This window comes from Pomacea canaliculata, linkage group LG4 (genome assembly GCF_003073045.1).
Source record: "Pomacea canaliculata isolate SZHN2017 linkage group LG4, ASM307304v1, whole genome shotgun sequence".
In the NCBI taxonomy this organism is placed as follows: Eukaryota; Metazoa; Mollusca; class Gastropoda; order Architaenioglossa; family Ampullariidae; genus Pomacea; species Pomacea canaliculata.
The window spans coordinates 24,186,700-24,207,637 of record NC_037593.1 but is presented as its reverse complement, the minus strand read 5'-3'; the positions used below and the strand labels follow the sequence as shown (position 1 = coordinate 24,207,637).

The 20,938-nt window shown below is 38.0% G+C and overlaps 1 protein-coding gene across 1 annotated transcript; it reads right to left on the bottom strand.

Annotated features, from left to right (window-relative positions):
- Positions 1-3,246: 3,246 nt before the first annotated feature.
- Positions 3,247-20,753, bottom strand: LOC112562465 (replication factor C subunit 1-like). Its single transcript, XM_025235746.1, has 24 exons — positions 20,619-20,753; positions 19,611-20,146; positions 19,327-19,396; positions 18,967-19,044; positions 18,211-18,401; positions 17,077-17,160; positions 15,930-15,966; positions 14,714-14,738; positions 13,315-13,435; positions 12,780-12,884; positions 12,256-12,435; positions 11,658-11,771; positions 11,208-11,538; positions 10,853-10,953; positions 10,627-10,738; positions 8,515-8,747; positions 8,037-8,132; positions 7,628-7,726; positions 6,804-6,958; positions 6,393-6,510; positions 5,940-6,085; positions 5,369-5,582; positions 4,851-5,042; positions 3,247-4,386 (listed from the first exon to the last, which is right to left on the bottom strand). The coding sequence occupies exons 2-24, from the start codon at positions 19,620-19,622 to the stop codon at positions 4,267-4,269; spliced, it is 2,934 nt and encodes a 977-aa protein (XP_025091531.1). The 5' UTR covers positions 19,623-20,146; positions 20,619-20,753; the 3' UTR covers positions 3,247-4,266.
- Between the last annotated feature and the right edge of the window lie 185 nt (positions 20,754-20,938).

The following is a 20,938-nucleotide window of genomic DNA, read 5'->3' as shown; positions in this document are numbered from 1 at the left end:
TAATCAGTTTCAAGTTCAATCAGGATTAGCTGCGAACGCGCTTGACTGCATGCACAGCAAACTTAAATTTATTCTACTAGCATAAAGATATAATTTTTATACTATAACTGTAATCTCTGTATCTGTATCGTACGAGGTGTTCATGTGACAGTGCATGTGAAGTAAGCTGCAATCTTTTCCCACGCGCGATCCCCCGGTCAGAGGTACACCATGAAAGGCAAGTATAACACAGTACAGAACAATGACTTCAATGTGATAATTATGTAGGATGAGACCGTCCAGTGGAAGATAAATTAAGGACGTCTGATGACCATATTGAGCTGTCCACTCGATCGAGTATCACGAACGGTCTTCCATGTGGTCCATCTGTCGCTGTGGAGTCATGTTGAGTGAGCTGAAGACTGTCAGCGTGAACCGTGCACAACAGAGGCGAATTTTTATGTACAATTTCTAAACCGATCAGCCGGAAGGAGATAGAGGGAAAAAAATTTGGCCTCTGTCCAGGTGAGACGGTAGAAGACACAGTCACTGAGGAGAAATGACTATACCTCCCTGATTCAATCTTCCTTTTATTGTATCGGCTTATAAGCGAAAAAAAAATATGGCACTCCAGTCTTCCCTCGAGCGATCCCTCGCCCACCGTGACTCGATGTAGTACGTGTGCCTCAACATCAAAGTCGTTGTGACATATGTAGATATAGGCTGTCCCAGGTCACCATGCCTCGCCCTATAGCCAGTTTTACTGGACAGACATACGTATAAGTGAAAACCTATGTACATACGTGCGACCACGTGTCAGTATAAGCCTTTCCTATCGATCCGCGATCCGGGGTTCCTCACCAGGAGTCAGGAACTGTATCGATTGTTCCTTCGCTACTCCGTGTATGTACGTAACATATGTGTATGAGCGTGGGTCGGTGGGTTCGGAAAGAAACCACACAGTCTACAGTTGAATGGCCGGGATCAGTTGGCTAATGAGTAGTGGGAGTGACTAAGGGAGATTGCACGTACACCTTCTACAGTCTAAAACATAAAAGAATGAAAATACAAAAGAATGTAGGAATCGAGGGAGGGAGGTAGGAAAATCAGCTACGACTTTCTCTTTCTTTTTGTACACAACAGTGTAATGTACTATACAGGACAGAGCGAAACTCTTCTGGATGTTACCGCTATTCTAACACTATAAGTACTACAGAAGGACGCACCACAGATGAACATGTTCGTTCATCCCTCGGTCACGACTCGTGTGAAATGGACCAGCGAGTGCTTGTCAACATCATTGCTTTTCCTGGCCAGATGTTACCAATTGTTAAACACGGCATCGACCCGCGTGTTCTCTCACTTGTAATTATACATAATAGCTGGACATAATGAAAATGTAAAGCAGAAACGAAATTACATCAAAAAACCATAAAATGTGGGCAAACGTGAAGTAGGTAATTTGGATAAAAGAGTTGTTTGTTTGTTAACTCGATCCTAGCCTAAACCTTATAAATGAATTTCTAATAAAAATATGTTTAATGTAAATTAAGTAAGTACTTAGCACTAAAGAAGACTTAAATGAGCTTTATAATGAAAATCGATCACTGCTAGATATTTTGCTATGCCAGTATTTTAAAATTAATTTCACCTATAGCTTCGAGGGGGGAGGTAAGCAGTATTTTACGCCGAGCCAGCAACTATGGCTATATCACAGCATAAATGCCATCCATGTGAACATGCAGAGAAAGAATAGCATGCCCGAGACGGGATCTGAACCCGGGTTAACCAATGCTCACTGGATACTTCACCATCTATTTTTAGATTTAGTCACCTGTCGATGGTGTCTCACATGATAACATCAAGGACACAGCAGCAACGATAGTAAAAATCGTTGAAACGTGCATAACAATAGGCTTTTGTTCCATAAGTAGGTTAAATCTGATACAATTATTTTTTAAAAATCATTTTGCCTGCGTTTGAATAAGTTCGGCACATACTTTTATTGCAGCCTGTCCCGACCCACACACCTGAAGCCGTTTTCTTTGTTCTTTTACTGCGTTGGTCGGAGCAGCGCAGTTTTACTGTGCTTGATCACTCTAAACCCCTTCACACGCCAGAGGATTAAAGTGGATACGAGCTACAGTTAGTTGAAAGAAAAACTTTAAGCCAGTGGAGCTATCAGGTGTTTATATGTCTAGGTGAACGCTGTTGTGTGAGCTCTGTGGCGCGTAGTGTTAGAACTTTCAAAGCTGCGACAACGACATACACAGAATCACAGCCTTGACCAACCTAAATATTTAACTCGTGTTCGCAGCAGGTATTTGTCCTTCTTAGAGACCATTCAGCAGTACTCCAGTAACCGTTGATATATCTTTGATTTCAAAAGGCTGGTAAATCTTACATAACAGCAATAATAAACAGCTTTTCCCCCACTGCTCTAAAACTATATTTGCGGCTGCACCATGCAGCCATATCAAATTTACTGAGACAATGGGGCGTGTCATCACGTTTCTTTTCTTAGCAGCATGCGCATCTTGATACAAATTATGCATCTACACTGGGAGACGTTTATTTTAATGTACTTTGTCATCAGCTTTTCACAAGGAAATTATCTGTTGTGATAGGAAAAAAAGATGGCCCGTCTTTCCTCATGTCTGTTCACTGGCGGTATAATAATAAAAGGCTGCGCCCTATAAGTGATGGGAAAAGCTATTAATGTCTCGTGATTAAAAACCCACTCCATGACACCTCACACACGCGAAACAGACGTTACATGAGAAAAGTCAGCTGGTCATGTTGCTTTTTAATTGTGCTGCATGGGATGATAACCAACGTACGCTAGTGGCGGCGTATTTTTAATACTCAAATTGAATAAACCACACTATTCAGTCCTGGTAGTGCCTTGATGCTCTCTTCGCCAAAATCGCTTTTGCGTGTGGGTCTTTGTGATAAACGTGCTAGGCTTTTCTTTTCAAGAAATTAATCGAAGACGCTAATTTTCAAAATCAGAGAAAACACCCCTTGTAAATAGAAAGAAGCCACAGCAGTAAGAAATATAGATGAGCAAGGAATGAGGTTAAATATTTCAAGTCATGGTTACTTTTACATTTTATGCCAACACCAAAGATGGGTGTGTGCTTCAGTTAGCCTATCCATGCTCTGTCATGACATTATAGAGCATCAATGTTTGAAGTCTTGTCTATTGGGAACTGAAATTCATTTATACTTAGATCTTGGGAATATCTGCCACCACACACACAAAGTAAAAGAAAATTCTTTATTTAAAAAATTTGTGAACTCATTGCCAGACAATTAAAAACATTGTTCTAATCAATAAAGAATGAAGTTTCTTTTGGAAATTCAACTTTTCTATTCTCACATTGTCATATACAGTCATCATTATGAAGTCATCTGACGAAACGACAAAAGTGGGCAGCTGCCAGTTACCTTTCTATTACTCTCAATGCTTCCACCACACAATTATCTGTACATCATGCACAAAAATACACACACACACTGTTAACAAAAATTGATGTGGGTATGCTCTGTCATCACAACATACTAGCACATCAGTAAATTGCATCCGTCTTTTCATGACTACACATTTTTCCCAATGCTTTGGGAAATAGTCACCCGTCACTTGGAGAATGCTGACAATTTTCAATGAATAAAAAGGAGGCTTTGTTTAATTGCATGAAGATTTGTGGTTCTATATGATCCTCAAAAACTGCTTTTGAATGACTATAGCAAATTTTAACATAAGCACATACAAGCCCCTGCTTGAACAAAAGTCAGACCTTTGCCTTTCTATAATGCTTTTGAGAACACAGATTAAAGTCCTATGTGACTATAATAGTCCACACACAGAAAATGCTGCCTTGTTGCAAAAGAGGATTTGTCATCTCTCTTAATAAAATTACAGTTACTGCAGTCCCACTTTAACACTATAGTAACAAATTTCAGAGATACTGACTCAACATTCACTGATGGCAGAGGATGCACTTGACCAGAAAAATACTAGCTGAAGCAACTTAACGAAAACTAGACAAATCATTCCATGGAATCATGTGAAGTGTGAAATAAGTTGCTCTTCTCCTGCAGCTAAATTTGAATCTTGCAACCACAAAAACAAAACGTTTCATGTGTAATAGCAAAAAGTATCTGATGAAATCAAAACCAAGATGCTCTTTACCGACAACTATGTCTGAATCAGCACAGCACTTTTATTTGCACCCACAGTACAAAATACTTTATGTCTGACCACACAAAGTGTCATATGAAGTATCACCTTTTCCCTCCTTTACCCTTCCCCTTGCCCTTGCCACTGGTTGCTGTGTCTGCTACTGATGAAGAAGATGATTTGCCCTTGGTCGGTTGTGCTTTATTGCTTCGCTTCTTGCTGACCTGAAAACCCCAAATCAAAAGAAGTTATTATGCCCAATAATTTCAGAGCAGAACTGCCAATTTCATACATGCATGTAAAGAATGAAAATTGTTTTGAAAGGGAATTTTGACAGGAAGTTTTCAGTTGGTAGTATTATTTAGTAGTATTGTGATATACACACATTTTGGCCAAAATAATTTCACCTGTCAAAACCTTTTTAACAAACTACTGTGAAACTGTACAATGAGTATATTTGATGAGTAGCAGCTGAATTTGTGCTTTACTTCCTGACATCACATGGAAAAAGATCTCATATTGTCAACAACATGAAATGTTTAGCATCACAAAATATGAGGTAAACTGTTGAAAATTTTAAATGCCTTTTAATTAGTGAATTAAAGAATGGATAAGTAATGTGTCACAGCAAGCATGCTTGTGCCTGCTCAATGATGTACACTCTCTTCTGCTCATCCATTTGTCATACCTTAATCATTGTGTCAACTTCAAGTCCTTCATCTTCCTCACTGTCAGAAACAGACCTCACACCACCCTCTTCTTCTTCAAGATCTTCTGTCACATCTGCAGCTCTCTTTTTTCTCTTCTTTGAGACCACACCAGTGGCATATGGTGTCAAATGTGATTCTTTGTTGTACTGCCGTGTAAAGGCTGCTTTAGTCTATTGAAAAAGTAATCAACAAGGAATTTTATGTCACAGACTATTTTGAAAGAATTTCTTTCCTATAGTTGATCATGCAAAATGTTTTTTTTTTTTTTTTGGGGGGGGGGAGTTGAAAGAGAATAAAGAAGACAAAAATCTGAGTGTTATTTATATGGAAGCATTCTTGCGATATCATACTCATGGCAATCAGTAAACTTGAGACAGAACCCTACACCATCTGACTTAGACCTAATAATCTGAATAACAACAACAAAAAAAACCTGGAAAGAAAGAAAATGGATACCAAAGGGTGGTGACAGGTACAACACAAGCAGACCATTCACCTTTGAATCTATGTTAGCCAATGGATCTTTGCTATTAGGCCATTTTGTCAGCTCCAAGATGTTATCATAATCATCCTTTATGATGTCATACTCATCCATCAGGCCAATCACTTGTGGGACTCCCTCACTGCCATGTTTCACCAGAGGATCCGTCAACCGAACGCGCAAGGCAGGAAGATAATCCATATTGAGTCCACGCTTGTCACAAGACACTCTAAATGAATAAAGTGAGACCCTCAGTCCAGATATTAAATCTTGTAATTGTGATTTCAACTTGACATCACCTATAAATTGATACAGGGAAGCATATCTAGACAGTGGTTATTGAACAGATGGACACTGACATGAGAAGTAAAAAATCATTGCATACAAAACTTAAAACCCAATCTATCAAAAACTATGTTAAAATTAGAATAAGAAGATAAATGCTTCCAAAAAATATTTCAAGACCTAATAAAAGTGCATCTAATAATATAAAGTGTATGCTAATGAAGACATAATTTAAGTGTATAACTATGCAAACATGTTAAAGTGTATTAAACAGAAGTATTAATGGTGTAATTGCACATACTTGAGGGACATGTGAGAACAAAGTTCTTGTAGGGTGCGATCAGTTTTATTGGTGGAGGAGTTTTTTCCAAGCCAAGCAGGAAAGTTGATCATATGTGACACAGATCCTCTCATATACTCGCCTGGTATCACACTTGCATATATAGCCTGAAAGTAGCAAATAGAAAACTTATCAATATCCCATTGCCTTTAATCTTAAAAATTGAACTTCTTTTTGGTGGGAAGGAATGGTCTGACTAGGAGAATGGTGAGAAGAACATGCAGTGCCAGCTACACTAGCAGGTATACTTTGCTAATTACTTCTATCTGGCCCAACAATCCCCTCCCCACGGTCAAACCATTCTTTCCTGCTGTAGGACAGAAGTCCATGAGGGGCAGAAAGAGACAGTGGGAGTGAGTGTGGGGGTGGAAGAGTATGAGAAGTAGTCAAGAAGATAAGTTTCCAGATATGTACCTGGATCGGCAAAAGGTTCCAGCTACCACGAGTGCGAACAAGTCTGTCAACAAGGTCACCTTGAGAAATACTGTCTGCAGTTCTTGCTAGCAAAGACAAGTGTTGAGCTTTGTCACCCCTGAAGCATGTAAAAAGAAAATGGCATATACAGTACTGTATGTTACAAATTCACTTTGACAGGAAAAAACTCAGCCACATGTCTACACACATAAAAAATCTTCACTTTGTGACAGTTACACACAGTTTTCAAGCACAATGTCTTGGATCATCCTGCTAATCATGCAGCATGATGGTGAGTGTACAATAAAGCACAGTACAAGGTAAGCCAATATATACATTCATTCTTCAACTTCAGTCCAACCCTGTCCACTAGTGAAAAGTGAGTTGCATGACAAAAGCAGTAAGACTCACTTTGCAGCATAAGGAACTACAGTCATGTAGTTTTCGTGCACAAAAAGTGGGACAAAACTGTAGTCTTGGAAGAAAAGGTCTGACTTGTCATTGATACTCATTCCTGCTGTCTCTTCTCCTCCAGCAAATATTTTGCGAGTCACATCAAATATACCCTGCAACAAAAAAGCAATCCCAACTCTCCCACAGGAAACAAATTTTTAAAGAACAAAACAACACAACTACATTTAGTGTACAACATAGAAAAACATTTTGTTTTTGTGCATATAATTTGTAAGGAAAGCTAGAAACATGCAATGTCATTACATTGTTTATTAATCTTTCTTATCTATTCTTTGCTACCAACCTATATAACCTGACGGTAAGTGTGGGGAACTGCTCACGCTATGAAACTGCAAGACGGAGCAGGTTTTTGCAGCTGGGAAATACCACTCAAGAAACTTCTGCATCTTGGTGCCTGGTTATTTTCAGCAAGCTGTGTTTATGCTTCAGTGCCCTAAATCGTGCTGCGCAGGACAGTGCACAATTTCACATTAATTTGTTTGTGTGGTCTGTGTGCATGTACACATCTGTACAAAAATTATTCTTGTATATTATCATAGTTCATTTTTTTAAATATCTTCGTAGGACTTCGGCCCACTGTGGAAATGCACTCTGTAGTGACATTTCATTACAAGCATAAGTTTCTTACAAAATAAACGCTTGCTGGGTTTGTAGTGAATATCTATTTCATCTTGCTTACTGTTTTGTGTAAGAGATACCTCAAGGATGCAATCAGTAATAAAATGAGAAAGATGTAAAGACTCTTATGGTGAAATCCTTACCAGCCTAATATCTTTCTGTGCACTTTTTGCATCCTGCTTGGCTTGATCGTATGTCAACTCCTTTTTGTTGGCCGTCCACATTGACATATTGTGAATAGCCTACATAAGTGATACAAATATTTAAAATGTAGCATTTATGATACAGTTTAAGAAGACAAAATGTTAGTAATAAACATATGAGCAAAAAACAATCAAATTTTATCAAAATATCTGTTCACTATGTACAAAAGAATTCTGATACACTTGCAAAAGACATGAATTATCTGAATGAAAATCTGATGCTCACATTGAATCCTAATGTTGTGTTTTGGAAAAGACTATCATTATGAACATCCAGGTCCAGAGAAGCTACACACATGGTCAATGATGTCAAATGGAAAAAAAAAACAAGAAGGAAAATTATGATTACCTGACGAATGTCTTGATGGGAAGCCAGTATAATCTCTTGTAGAACTGGGGGGGTGATTTTCAGACCTTCTTTGAAAGCAATTGACATCAGAGCTCCCTATTAAAACACAAATACATATATACAAAGTTCTCTACACAATAACTAATGACTGAATAATAACTAATAGCTAATCAACATTTACTCTAAAAATCTAAATGTAAAAGAGCAAAATCAAAAAGCACTCAAAACTCACTTCAGTTTTACTGGGACACAATCAGGACAATGATTAAGCATTATGGGGGGTGGGGGTGAGTGGTGCAAGGAATAACATTGTGCAGCATTCACTAAGACACGTTCCTATACACCTTTTTTCCCTTTACCAAATAAAAATTCCATGTGCAGCAAGAAATATACCAGTGCCTCTAAATTTTGAGGAAAAGTAGCAAGAATAAAGTTTTTGTCAAGCTTTTTCTGGGAAGGAATTCCTTTATACAAATACCTTGATCTGCTCCAATCTTGGTCTTTGAAAGCGCAGGTCAAAGCAGTAGCCAGCAAGAGTACGCATCTTGGGTGAATTGCGGTCATTGCAGATGCAGATTATAGGGATGCGAGAGGTTTTGATCAGTTGCACCAACTCTTGCAGCCCTCCACGGTCCTCGTTACCAGCCATGCCATCCACTTCATCCATAATTAGGCAGTGGTTGTGACCAGTGACTGGTCCTTTATGTGAATCTAGTTTTTATTTTGAACAAAAATAAATATAAATTTTATTGCCGATTCTTTCTTTAAGACTTACAAAAACTTTGTAACCTGTCTTCTGACATTGAGCTTTCAGTACATGCCAGGCATGCAGCAATAGTGCTCAAGAAGAAAACACTCTGGACTGAACTATTAATACAAACTTTTCCTCCTGGACCAAATTATGGGACTGGCAGAATTCAGATGATCAGACTTTGGGGAGACAGCATAAGATAAAGGTCACAGATTCTGGTACAGTGGCAAGAAACTAGACATGACCATGGTTTACGAATCGAGAAGCATTCACAGCTATCATCAACTGTACAGCCATTTCCAGCAGGCTGATTTTCATTTGCATCTCTGCCAGGCTCCTAACCAAGTCTATGCTCCAACTTCCACACAAAGATGGCAAAGCGAAGTTCTATGATCAGTTGGAAAAGGGTCATAAAGGCAACACCCAGAAAGGACATTCTAGTTGTAATCAATAACTGAAGTGGCAAAATAGATCCAGACCCATACCAATAATGGCCTGGGTGAAACAAAAAATAGGAGTTTAAGACTCCAAGATTTTGCGAAGACCCACTGAGGCACCTTAGCCAATACCCTCTAGTCAAGGAATCTAGGATGGCAACTTGGCACTCTTCAAATCTATATTCAAATTGACTTTATCCTGCTTCCTGGATGCTTCAAATCAAATATCAACATGAGTAAAAAAAGTCAATTCCAGGGATGACATTGCATCCATAACCTTTTTGAGCAAACTTGAAATTAAAGCCTCAAATTCACTGACGAATTCGATCCCCAGGATGAATGCAAATTCACAGCTCTGAACATGTAGACTATGATGTAGACACCCTCAGTGGATTTATCAGAGGTATTACAATCTATAGCTGAAGAGGCAGAACAAGAAGAAATAAGTCTGGATCAGGAATGGTATCCTAGATCTAAAATAGAGCCTGAAGAAAGGGAGCAATAGCAATCCCGAAGCGTTTTCCAAGTACAAAGCAGTGAGCTGCAACTTCAGTAAAGGGATAACTAGATCAAGGACCAATGGCAGACCACAAGAGAGGGAACATGAGGAGACAGCAAAAAGGCCTACCAACTAGTGAAGACTCACACCAGGACACCAACACAAGTTTCAGCCATCAAAGACAGTAGTGACTACCTTCTCACACAGAGTGCTGCTGTACTAAACCAATGGACTGAATATTGCAAGGACCTGTATAACTTCCAACAAAGGACAGATACCAAAGCAACCAGACTACAATTAGAGAGACTGCAGACTACAGAAAGAAGTTTAGAGAGCTGGTTTGAAGGATGGCCCGATTTTGACATCCCAGATGAGCTGCCAAGCCAGATGGAGAAACAAGCAACAAAGATTCTTACTGCTCTTTGCCAACAAATATAGGAATGCCTCAGGAGACTGCTCCAAATATCCTACATGGAATAAAAACCAAAGACTTTGTACAGAGAATGGCAGCAAGTATCCTAGGACAGCAAGAATGCCTTCTTGCAAAAATGAAGCAGTACAAGCTGGTCTGGTTTGGCCACATGACCAGGAATATTTCACATTAACCTGGAGGGTAAAGGTCCATGCCAAGGTGGATAGAGGAAGAACTGGCTTGCAAACATAATGGACTGGTCTTTCCATGCAGGACATGTTCACCACTGCTCAAGACCAGCCTGTGGCAAGCCTTGTTGGCCCCTGCCTCTATCCAGTTGTTTCCCCAGACAACCAGTACCAGTGGATCATTTGACCCTTTGTCAACTGATACCAGTTAAGAGATGAATTAAATGAAAGTAGCAAATTCAGTAGATCAAATATATCAAATGATTGCTAGGACCAAAAATGCAAAATTGTGTGATGACTTACCCAGATAGTCTACAACTGTCTGGTTCCCTAATGCCTCGGCCACTTCTTCTTTGAGACTACGTTTGGATCGTGTATCTGAGGCATTGAGCTCCACAGTTGAGAACCCACTTTCCTGGAAAAAAAGGGGGTTTAAATCACCATGTCATCTTTTGCCACATCAACAATCTAAAAAGAGATGTCAGTATTAAATGACTAGAATTTAATGAAAATGACTCCACAAACTCACCTTACAGACCAGCACAGCAGTTGTAGTTTTTCCAATGCCAGGGGGGCCAGACAACAGTGCTGCTCTGTAGCCTGCACCATCATCTCGGCCAAAAAATTTACCTGCAAAAATAACATCATCTGTTTCAGAGCTCTACAATATCCCTTCAACTTGAGTGTTCTCCAAAATCTCACATTCTAGAAAGGAAAGCAAACTGCAAAATGTAATAAAATTGAAAGACATAGAAAAGATCATGACTGCTACAGAATACCTCGGATACCTACAGCAAGAAAAGCGATCAACAAATCTGTGTACCCAACCCACATATTCATTCACAATATCTGTTTCTTTAAAAAAGTATTGAAAACATTTATACCTGTAGGCTTGGCTCCGTCTGCTTGATTTTTGTGCCAGGTTTGAAGCCAGTGTAACAGTTTCTTGGCATTGCTACGATCACCCTGCTGCCCAATAACTTGCTTCAGACAGGTAGGTTTGTACCTGTCTACCCACATCAAAGTTGTCTCCCCGGAATCTGCATTTGATTGGCTTGCCAAAGAATCTGCCTCTTTCAATAAGAATGAGCTTTCCTCTGACCAAGGGTCCAAGGACTTATGTTCAGATGATCTGGATGATTTCGAAGAGGAAGCAACAGCTAAGTCAGACTTTTTCAGTGCTGTATATGGAACACTAGGCAACTTCTTCATCTCCTGTAGTGTTTTTAAAAAAAAAATACCAACAGTTATGTGTATGTGTGCACAATCATACACAAAGGCATTTCTTGAAACACATTTCACTCCTCGTCTTTATCTACATCATTAAATCTTACCTCCTTCAAAGCTTGTTCTGCCTGGATTTGGTACTTAGACTTTTTCCCAGGTAGTGTTTTAATCAAATTTAATAATCCATCTTCATCGAGCTGCTTTGTTTTGAGCTGTTCAATCTAGTGATAAAAAAGAAAAGAAAAAAACCTTCAACTCAAATTGTGATTTTCCTTCTTGAGATGGGATAATGTTTATGAGCTGACATGCTTGAAGCTACCAAAATTACCAGATTTCAAGGATTAATTTCTACAGTAATAATTATAAGACACCTAGCCTAAAGATTAAGGTGTGCACATACATAGCCAGTATACAAGAATCAATTAAGAATTAAAAAGAGGCAACTGTTAATGAAAACACCAACAAAGGCTAATCTGACATAATAAACAGCATGAGGCTTGAACACACCCACAGCATTTATTTAAAAAAAAAAAAATAATGAAAATGCAGCTAAACAACAAAAGTTGAACCAAAGACAAAAACAATTTTTGTATTTTTCAACATCAACTAGGATTATTATTTTAAAAACTTCCAAAACCTTTAGATGGATTAAATCCACTTTAACTACAGTGCATGGGGCTTTGGAACAGCTTGAGTGAACATTACCTTTGCGAGTTTTGAGGCACCAGCATCTCGTCCAATGACAACATAACTTGTGCGGCTGCTGACAGTGCCCGTGACCTTTCCCCCATAGCGTTCAATCAGACTCTTTGCCTCCTCACGCTCCATTGACTCAAGCACTCCAGTGATGACAAAAGATAAGCCCTCCAAGCAGTTTTCTTCTCCCTGTTGCATATTCAGTTAAATGTGAAAGGAGTAAAAGTTAGTCATGATCAACATTCTGGGCAAACACTATCATTTAACAGTTTGTCATTAAGGATTAATTGTCTTGGCTTTGTTATGAAATAAAAGGACTCAATTGGTTTGTTCTATTCTGAGACAGACTTCTTTCCTATTACAGCATTAGGTTAATTTTATACATTAACACAAAGAAGTATAATGCTATAACTTCATCAGAACATTAGCTACAAACCTCTACCCAACTTTCACTCGATGTGCATCACAACTGAAAGGAAAAGGGTACAAGTTATAGCACACAGATTTTTATCCATAAAGCAGCATAGTCTTACTGTTGGAATCTCCTTTGAGCCAAGTGCTCTTGGTCCTTCTCTGTTCAAAAAATTTCGGTAGTTTTCCCTGTTTCTGATGGCTGAGCCTTTGCCTTCATTTTCCGGCTAAGCAGCAAATCCATTAAGTGAAAATTATATCATTTAGAAATTATTACAAACAGATTTTTTAACCAAGCCTTTTCCTATTGCAAACATCAAAGATAATAACATTTATATGTCAGATAAGAATAAAAGCTAAATTTAACCGCCATCTGATTTTTACACTCACCATGAAATTTTTTTCAGAATATTTAAAAATTGATATATTAAGACTTTCAGGTAATTAATCTGGAAAAAAGCACTAAGACTTAAAACTAGCTGGAAAACAAGCCTTTTCCACTGAAATATATAGCAAAGCAAATATACTTCCTTTGTACATTACAAGACTTGCCATGGGTCCTCTGAAAGCATTTTCAAATCAAAAGTACTCAATTATGCAGAGGACCCAAAACTTATAATTTAAGGGCAATGACAGACATTCAGCTTACACTGCAACTTTCTTGGGTGGCGTTTTCAAAGTGTTTGGGGAAGGTTTAGCAGGGGATGGCTGTGGTTCCTTGGATTTTGTCTTCTTGTCTTGTTTAGATTCCTCTTCTCTCTTGGAGTATTGAAGTTCAACGATTTATCCATCTTCTCCTGAAGCTGCCAAACAAATAAGAGATCTACATTGGTAAGGTGCTATTAGTACAAAATGACAGCTCTCCAATCCGGTAGATGCAAGACTTGCTATGTAAGGTAGTCCCCTGACTTTTTTCATCAGAGAGTGAGGTGTCAGAGACCTCACTTCTCCGCTCCCTCACTGCCTTACCATTCCCCAGCTCTCTAAGAAATCAGGTGCCCTTTCCTGCTAGCTGGATCAACCGATCAACTGGTTCGGATGCCAGTGCTCTTACCACTTGACTATCTGCTTCCCTGATCTTTCTAGAGAGAGAGAGAGAGTTAAAATGTAAAATATAAATGCCACAAATAACACTGACTATGTAGTTGGGGGGGAGGGGAAATTGGTGCTTTACACCTTGCCAGCAACTAAAGCCACACACTAAGCCAGCCAGCCCTGTAAACAGATGCCACATGCAAAGAAAGAATGGAATGCCCAAGATGAGAGCTGAACCTAGGACAGCCATCCTACACTGTATTGGTGATAGGTGTTAACTGTGTATGGACAGGTGTGTTGCTGTAAAAGTGAGCATGTTTATTACATGCAAATATGGGTGCATGGTATTAGTGAATCTCTTTAAGTGGAGGAGTCTGTCTACCACTTCCTGTAAAGCACTTTGAACAAATCACTGGACAAGCACAAATGTTCATTATTATTATTAGGCATATGCAAACCAGTTTTAGTTAAAAGTGTCCACAGGTGCAGCAAAGCATGCCAATAATGAATTAAGTAATGAAATAAATATGACAAACATGACTTCTAAAAAAAAATCTGACATATATATATCTCTTATATACAAGTAATACTAGAAATGGAAGAATCTCACATTTTCATTGTACATTTTCTCTGGAGTACTTTTTGAAGTCTTTTGATCTCAGCAGGCAGTGGTGGTTTGGTCTTTTTGTCATCTTGTCTTGCAATTTCTTCTTTCTTTGATTTCTTAGAGTCTGTAAGTTTTCCTCTTGTTTTATCCATTTGCTATTTAACAGAAACATTTAATGAAAACATATTTTGTTAATTCAGGGTATTTGGGCTTTTGATGCATCAGTCATGACCAACCATCTAATAATGCACAGCATACACAGCAAAAGGAAAAGAAACAAGGCATGTACTTCAAAATTAAACTTGAAAGTCAAATCCTGGTCACCTGTGACTGATCACGTTTTTCTGGGACTATGTTGCTATTGCTGTCACACCTGACAGGTAAATTTGGACGTGAGGTCTTTATTTCATTGACAGCTTGCTGGCCACACTGGATGCACCTATTTAAAAGAGCCATTGATAACAACAAAAAGACAGTCAAAGGACCAGACAAATAATAAATTAACAAAAAATCAATCAGGTCTACTTGCTGAAAGAATAACCAATCAAATTTTCTTTAATATGAAGTTACACTAGTGACATACACAGAGCAGAAAAATTAACAATGAATGCTGCTAAGACTGAGTAATGCCTGCAAATTCTAAATCATATATTGGTTCTGTATGTTGACATAGGTGGTGATAAATTTTTTTGGCATCTTCTGTGAATACTTGGATATGCATCTTCACTAAACACTCTCCTTGCAGTCTCATGTCAGCTTTGCTGTGCAACCTTTCTACAACTTTGGAGAATTGCTTATATTTTTTTTCTTCCACAGTGATATCTCAGCTAGGTAATTGCAACTCGATACTCAAAGGAAGAAATCACTTGCTTGAAGAGGGTCAATTGATGCAACACTAGTTTTGCAGAAATGAAAGTGCAAGGATGACACACACTTGGTCAAAGAACTGCACTGGTTTCCAGTACACCTTCATAGTCAGTTTATGATGCCCCACACCTCCCTCACTTACCATCATTCTGAAGACTCTTGTCTCCCCCACCCCAGTCCCCTGCACTGAAGACTCTTGACCCAACCCAGTTCCCTGCATATATCAGTTTGTTTATTTACTTGCCATCCCAACTGTCACCATTCTACTCTGGGAAAAAACTCCTTTAAAACCTCAAGACTTATCAACATTCTTTCATCTTTTTTGCTCTAAGCATCGGGAACTCGCTGCCCAGTGTGCTGAGAAATGCTTTTACGCCTGGCAGTTTTAAATTGCAGCTAAAAACCTATCACTTTTAGCTGACTTTTTCTTAACACTTTCATTTGTTCTTTGTGCAATGTTCTCATTATATGGAGGTGTGGGTGAGGAACTGCTTGTGCACCCAGAATTTTCTCTGCGTGTTTTTTTGGAAGTATCATGCTTGTTAAATGCATTGAGCACTGGTGGGGAAAGCGCTCTATAACAACACTAATTATTATTAGAATCATCATATTGCAAGAGGATGTTATTTCAATAAAAATGAATAAGAATACTATCATCAGGTAGGATATAAACATGCTCTCATCTTACAACATAACAAGTTTCAAGTCTACATTATGCTCTGACAATAAGAGGAATGCATACACTTTTGACATCATCACCCACCTTTTGTACTTCTAGTCTCACTGATCTCTGGTCTCGGCTTCATAACAAGGGAAAAAAAATGAGATGATATATGTTAACTGTGAATCAATAATACGAAATAGCAGCAGGCTATAATTATAGGAATGATGACTATTATATGAACACTTCAAAACTGCCATAAAATATATCAATATCTTCAAACCAAACATGGAAGGGACTAACTCGACATTATTATCCCCAAAATCTAGTCAGCTGATGCACAGATGGTGCTTAAGGTTGGTCCATGAAAAGGTATTTCCCAGTGTATGAGGGTATACGTGTAAATTTATAATATTTACATATTCCTTTAATCATCTCAGAGATTTGTAAGCCTAGGTGTATGATTTTGATCATAATGTGTCATTCCCCCAACTAGATAAGGGAACATTGTCCCAATGCCTTGTGGGCAATCTTGGGAAAGATAAAGACTAAGGGAGTAAGGAAGGCCCAATGCCTATTCATCACTGAAAACCTTTCTCCAGTAATGCCATGGTAGCATCATGATTTTCAGTTGGAGTTTGAACCCTCAGCCTTTTATCTTTCTCAAGATTGCCCAAAAGGTCGTGGGCCATTTTTCCTTGGCAAGGGTGGTGGTAAGTTGAGGAATGATGATGAAAATATTTAACTTATTAATACACAATGCACAAACACGAAAAGTTTGTGATCCAAAAAAGCATAAGCAAAAGGAACAAGAATACCTCATGGCTTCTAAAACATTTATAGTGTCTTACATACAAATATTCCTATTCAAATAATAAAATCAAAATGATCAATTTTATAATAAAAGTCTGAGATGAACATGAATTGAAAAATGTATAGGGGCCAAGAAAAAATCTCATTATGTTTGCTGAATAGGTAATCATAATCCCCTTTACAGAGTAAGTGATCCCATCCTGATCTAACCAACATGTTACCATCTTGTAATCCAATGAAGCCAACTCTATTCAAAGTCAGGAAAATTCAAAATAAAGCTCAGGTCTAGCCAAAGAAATATTTTAGAACTAATCATGTCAAAGTTATGTCACTGATGCATAAGCTACACTACTTAAATAAGTCTAAGATCTGGCACATTTGTGGTCAGTATTAACAGACAGTTTAGACAAGCTCATATACAACAGGCCAACCTCACCTTTTTTGACCGAAGCTCATCAAGCTGTGCCAGTGTTTTGGTGAAATCATCATCATCATGGAGCTCTGAATCTATTGATTCAGCCTGTAAGTACAAAACTAAATTGTACTGCATTGACAATGTGCTGCTCTTTTACTGGCCAACTATTCTGTACATGTCTGTACCATGATGGCCTACATGAGTGCAACGAATTTTAGTAACACTAAAAATACCATTTTTGGTAGTAAAATTCCTTTCTTTAAGTATGTAACAGATCTTAGGCTGTCAAAGTTGACTAATGAACAAGGAACACACAAAATCATCTTGTCTTCCTCTCCCTTCCATCCTGCTCCATCTAGCCTGCTAGTTCACTTCTCCATTTTTTCACAAGAGTTGTGAAGAGACCCACAGCAAGGAGTGGACAGATGGAATTGGGTAGCAAGTAATTCCACAATCATGTCGTCTGGTACAGTATGAATAAAAAAGAGCAATCTGCATTTGAAAATTTACAAACCAATTTTACCAGGAGAGGGATGGAGGAAAGAGGAAAAAGCCAAATAGATTTTGTCCATTTGTGCCATTAATCCTTAAGAGCATTTGCATAAGCAGAGTGTTTACTTCGTACTGAAATAACTAGAAAAGAACTGCAATCAATAATATAGTTACAATGTGCACAGTAATTAAGTTCAGTATTCCACAATATTTAAATTTTATGGTCTGTACTACTAGAACAAAAACAAAATACTGACTTTTCCCAGTATAAACTATATTCATCCAGTCCATGCACTGATAAAAGGGTAAAAGTCATCCCATAACCTGTTCAGGTTGTTGGGGAATGAGGTGTTAGAGACCTCCCTTTTTCTTGGGGCCAGCTTTGTGAGGGAGGTGTCCATTTTCTCTCCCTTACCTTCCCCAACCTCTATGAAGTCAGGTACCCATTGCCTACAGCTGGGTCAACTGGGGAATTTGCTGCACTACGCGGGTATCAAACCAGCGCACCTCTCAGTTTGGACGCCAGCGCTCTAACCTCTTGGCTATCCACTTACCCCACAAGCATATTTTTGAACTTTTAGAAGCAATCAATATATCCAAAAATACAAAATTATTAAAGTGCACTTCTTAACTTAATTTCCTTTAGCATGAGACAGCCCTTACCAGCGTCCTCTTTTTCGCAACCACATTTCTCTCACTTCTCTGAACCACACCAGTTCCAAAAAAGTCATCAGCACTGACTAAACCCTTTGTTTCTGTTTTTTTCTTCTTGGACTCTGGCTCCTTCTCTACTGTGATAGATCCTTTCATGACGTATGCATCTAGCATGGATGCTTTTGATGGCTTTAAATCCTCTGAAAAAAATAATAAATTCATTGTGTAATATATTTATAAAAGCACAAAGAAAGCTCTTCACCCACAGTTTTAATATTTCTATTTAGTACCGTACCTTTCTTGATTGATTGCTAGCTCTTTATATTGTATAGACAGAACTAGGTTCTTGTATCTTAGCTTGCTGAATATAGGACTCATTTTCTTCAGCATTATATAACATGTAACTTTCAGCTTGTTGTTTTAAGACGACATTAACTTACACAACATGATGTAAAAGATGAATTAAGACTAGAAAGAATGAACACATCATACATAGCCAAATCAGTCTCATGCTTAAATTTGAAGCCCTCCCTTCATTAAATACACACACAAAAAAATAATACTAGCAATGAACAACTGCCAACTCACAAGGCAGCTATTACAGCTAAGTAAACTATGGGCAACACAAAATAAACAATCCACATACAGCTACTGTTAAGATTTTACTTTTCATACTAAATCAGCCTCAAAGTTTTTTTATACCTGTCATTAGGCACCAAGCAATAATAATCTCACCCACTGTAGTGGCAATATTTGATTTCATACCTGAGTCATCCACAACAATGACTGCTTTTTTCCTCCCTGTTTTCATTGTCAGTGGCACTGGATCTTCTGTATCTGAATCTACACATCGAAAAAGAATATGTAATGCATCTGCCTCTAACTTGCAAATATGTTTCACAATCACACTTCATATTTTATAGATTTAAAATGTCAAAAAGTTATTTTTGAACATTTTTTTCTGTATAGTTGTACTTCAAGCAGCTTCTAAAGACCTTACAGAAATGCAATAATGCTCAAGAAATATTTCACTACTACTGTATTTCCCACAGCTTGGCTTAAGCAAATAATGCCTGGAGCTCACTACCACAATCATGACAGGGTAGAAGCAGCAAAAACACTCACCAGATTCAATGATGTTATGGCGGTTTCTGCTGGATTTCTTTTTCACTGGCATTTCATCATCTGTGTCAAGCTTTGCAGACAACAGAATATTCATGCTAATGAACATTTATCTTAAGCAATTAAAACAACTGTCATAATGTTCATGTCAAAGAGAAGTCCTGCAGCACTTCAAAAAAGATTAAATACACAATGTGTAAAGATAATAAATTTTGAAATAGTTATCTTTACTCCCTCATGCACATGCATGCTTTCCCGCACAAAGGAATAAACACTTTTTGACTCACATTCTGAGACATTTTTCGCCTTTTCTTCCCAACCTTGCTTTGGTTAAGATCTTCTGCATCTTGACTCCTTCCATTTTTATTACACTGCTTCTTCACTTTTTTATGTAAGCTTGAAGGAATCACTTCTTCATCATCCTCTGACTCGATCACTACTTTCTTTTTTATTCCTTTTTTAGTCTTAATGTTGTCTGTTTCCTTCTCTTTTTTTGGCTTATCCTCTTCAAAACTACTGTCTAATAATGTTTTTGCTGTCTTTCTCTCAGTTCTGCTTGCCTTCTTTTTTTCCTCTTTTTTGTAAACCACTTCTTCATCTGATTCTTCAATAATCACAATGCCTGTGTCTGTTTTATTTTTTTTATTTAACTCTTCTTTTGTCTCTTTTTTTGGTTGCTTGGTTGTTACACATTTCTGAGCTGCGCTAGTTTTTGATATGTTTTTTGACTGGTTTTCTTTACTGATGCCGATTCCTGTGGTAGTTTTGTGTTGCTGGAAGGCTTTTTATTGCTAGACACAGGGTTGAAGAACTTGCGGATGTCCTTTAGAAAGAAATCAGTAAAAGTAGTAAGTTTGGGTATGTCTATATGCCACCTAAAATCATAGTCATATCATAATCAAGAGATTGTCTTTGGATGCACACATAGGTTAACCTAAGTGCCACATTTTTTAACAATTGGTTGAAGGAAGATACCAACACCCCAAAACACTGTTATAGTCACCTGCTTTTTAAGAAAGATTTTAATAAAGTTTCAGCGCAATGCACGTGCAAACTGTTTCGTAATGTCGTATCGCAAATAAGCACTCACAATCATGGACTGCAAAGGCATTACAAATGTAATCAACTATCTACTGCGTTACTTCAATCCGAGTCCGTATATACTTCTTTTTTTGGTAACAAATAACAGTCAACCGAATAATCTTCTCATCAGTCAGAAACGCCAGACTAAACCCATTAAGTTATTGTAAAAAGATGTAACACTATGACATAAAAGCAAAGATATATTTTATCACCATTTTTTACGAAGTGCTTGTAATGTTTAGAAAGAAAAATTGTTGACATCACACGCTGACACGATAGTCCACTACATTTGCCTCCATACTGTTCGCGCCAAGTCGCTTCAACCCGCATGCGCACAATAACCCGGAAGTATTAGTTTAACCACCTTTTTCAGCAGACGACAGCATCATCCCGACATAAAAACTGACTTCAGTAAGAATAAGAGCCTAAGTCGACCTTCTCTGTACGTTGGTTTTCAACTTTATATTATAATGATGATGACAAGTAACTTACTACTTTACACTGGCCAGTCAGTAATGCCATTTCATTTCCT

Coding starts and splice junctions, on each gene's coding strand:
- LOC112562465 (XM_025235746.1), bottom strand. Junction 14,739..15,929: donor TGAGACTAGAAGTACAAAAG/GTGGGTGATGAT, acceptor TCTTTTAAATAG/GTGCATCCAGTGTGGCCAGC. Junction 12,885..13,314: donor TGAAAACGCCACCCAAGAAA/GTTGCAGTGTAA, acceptor TTTGCTGCTTAG/CCGGAAAATGAAGGCAAAGG.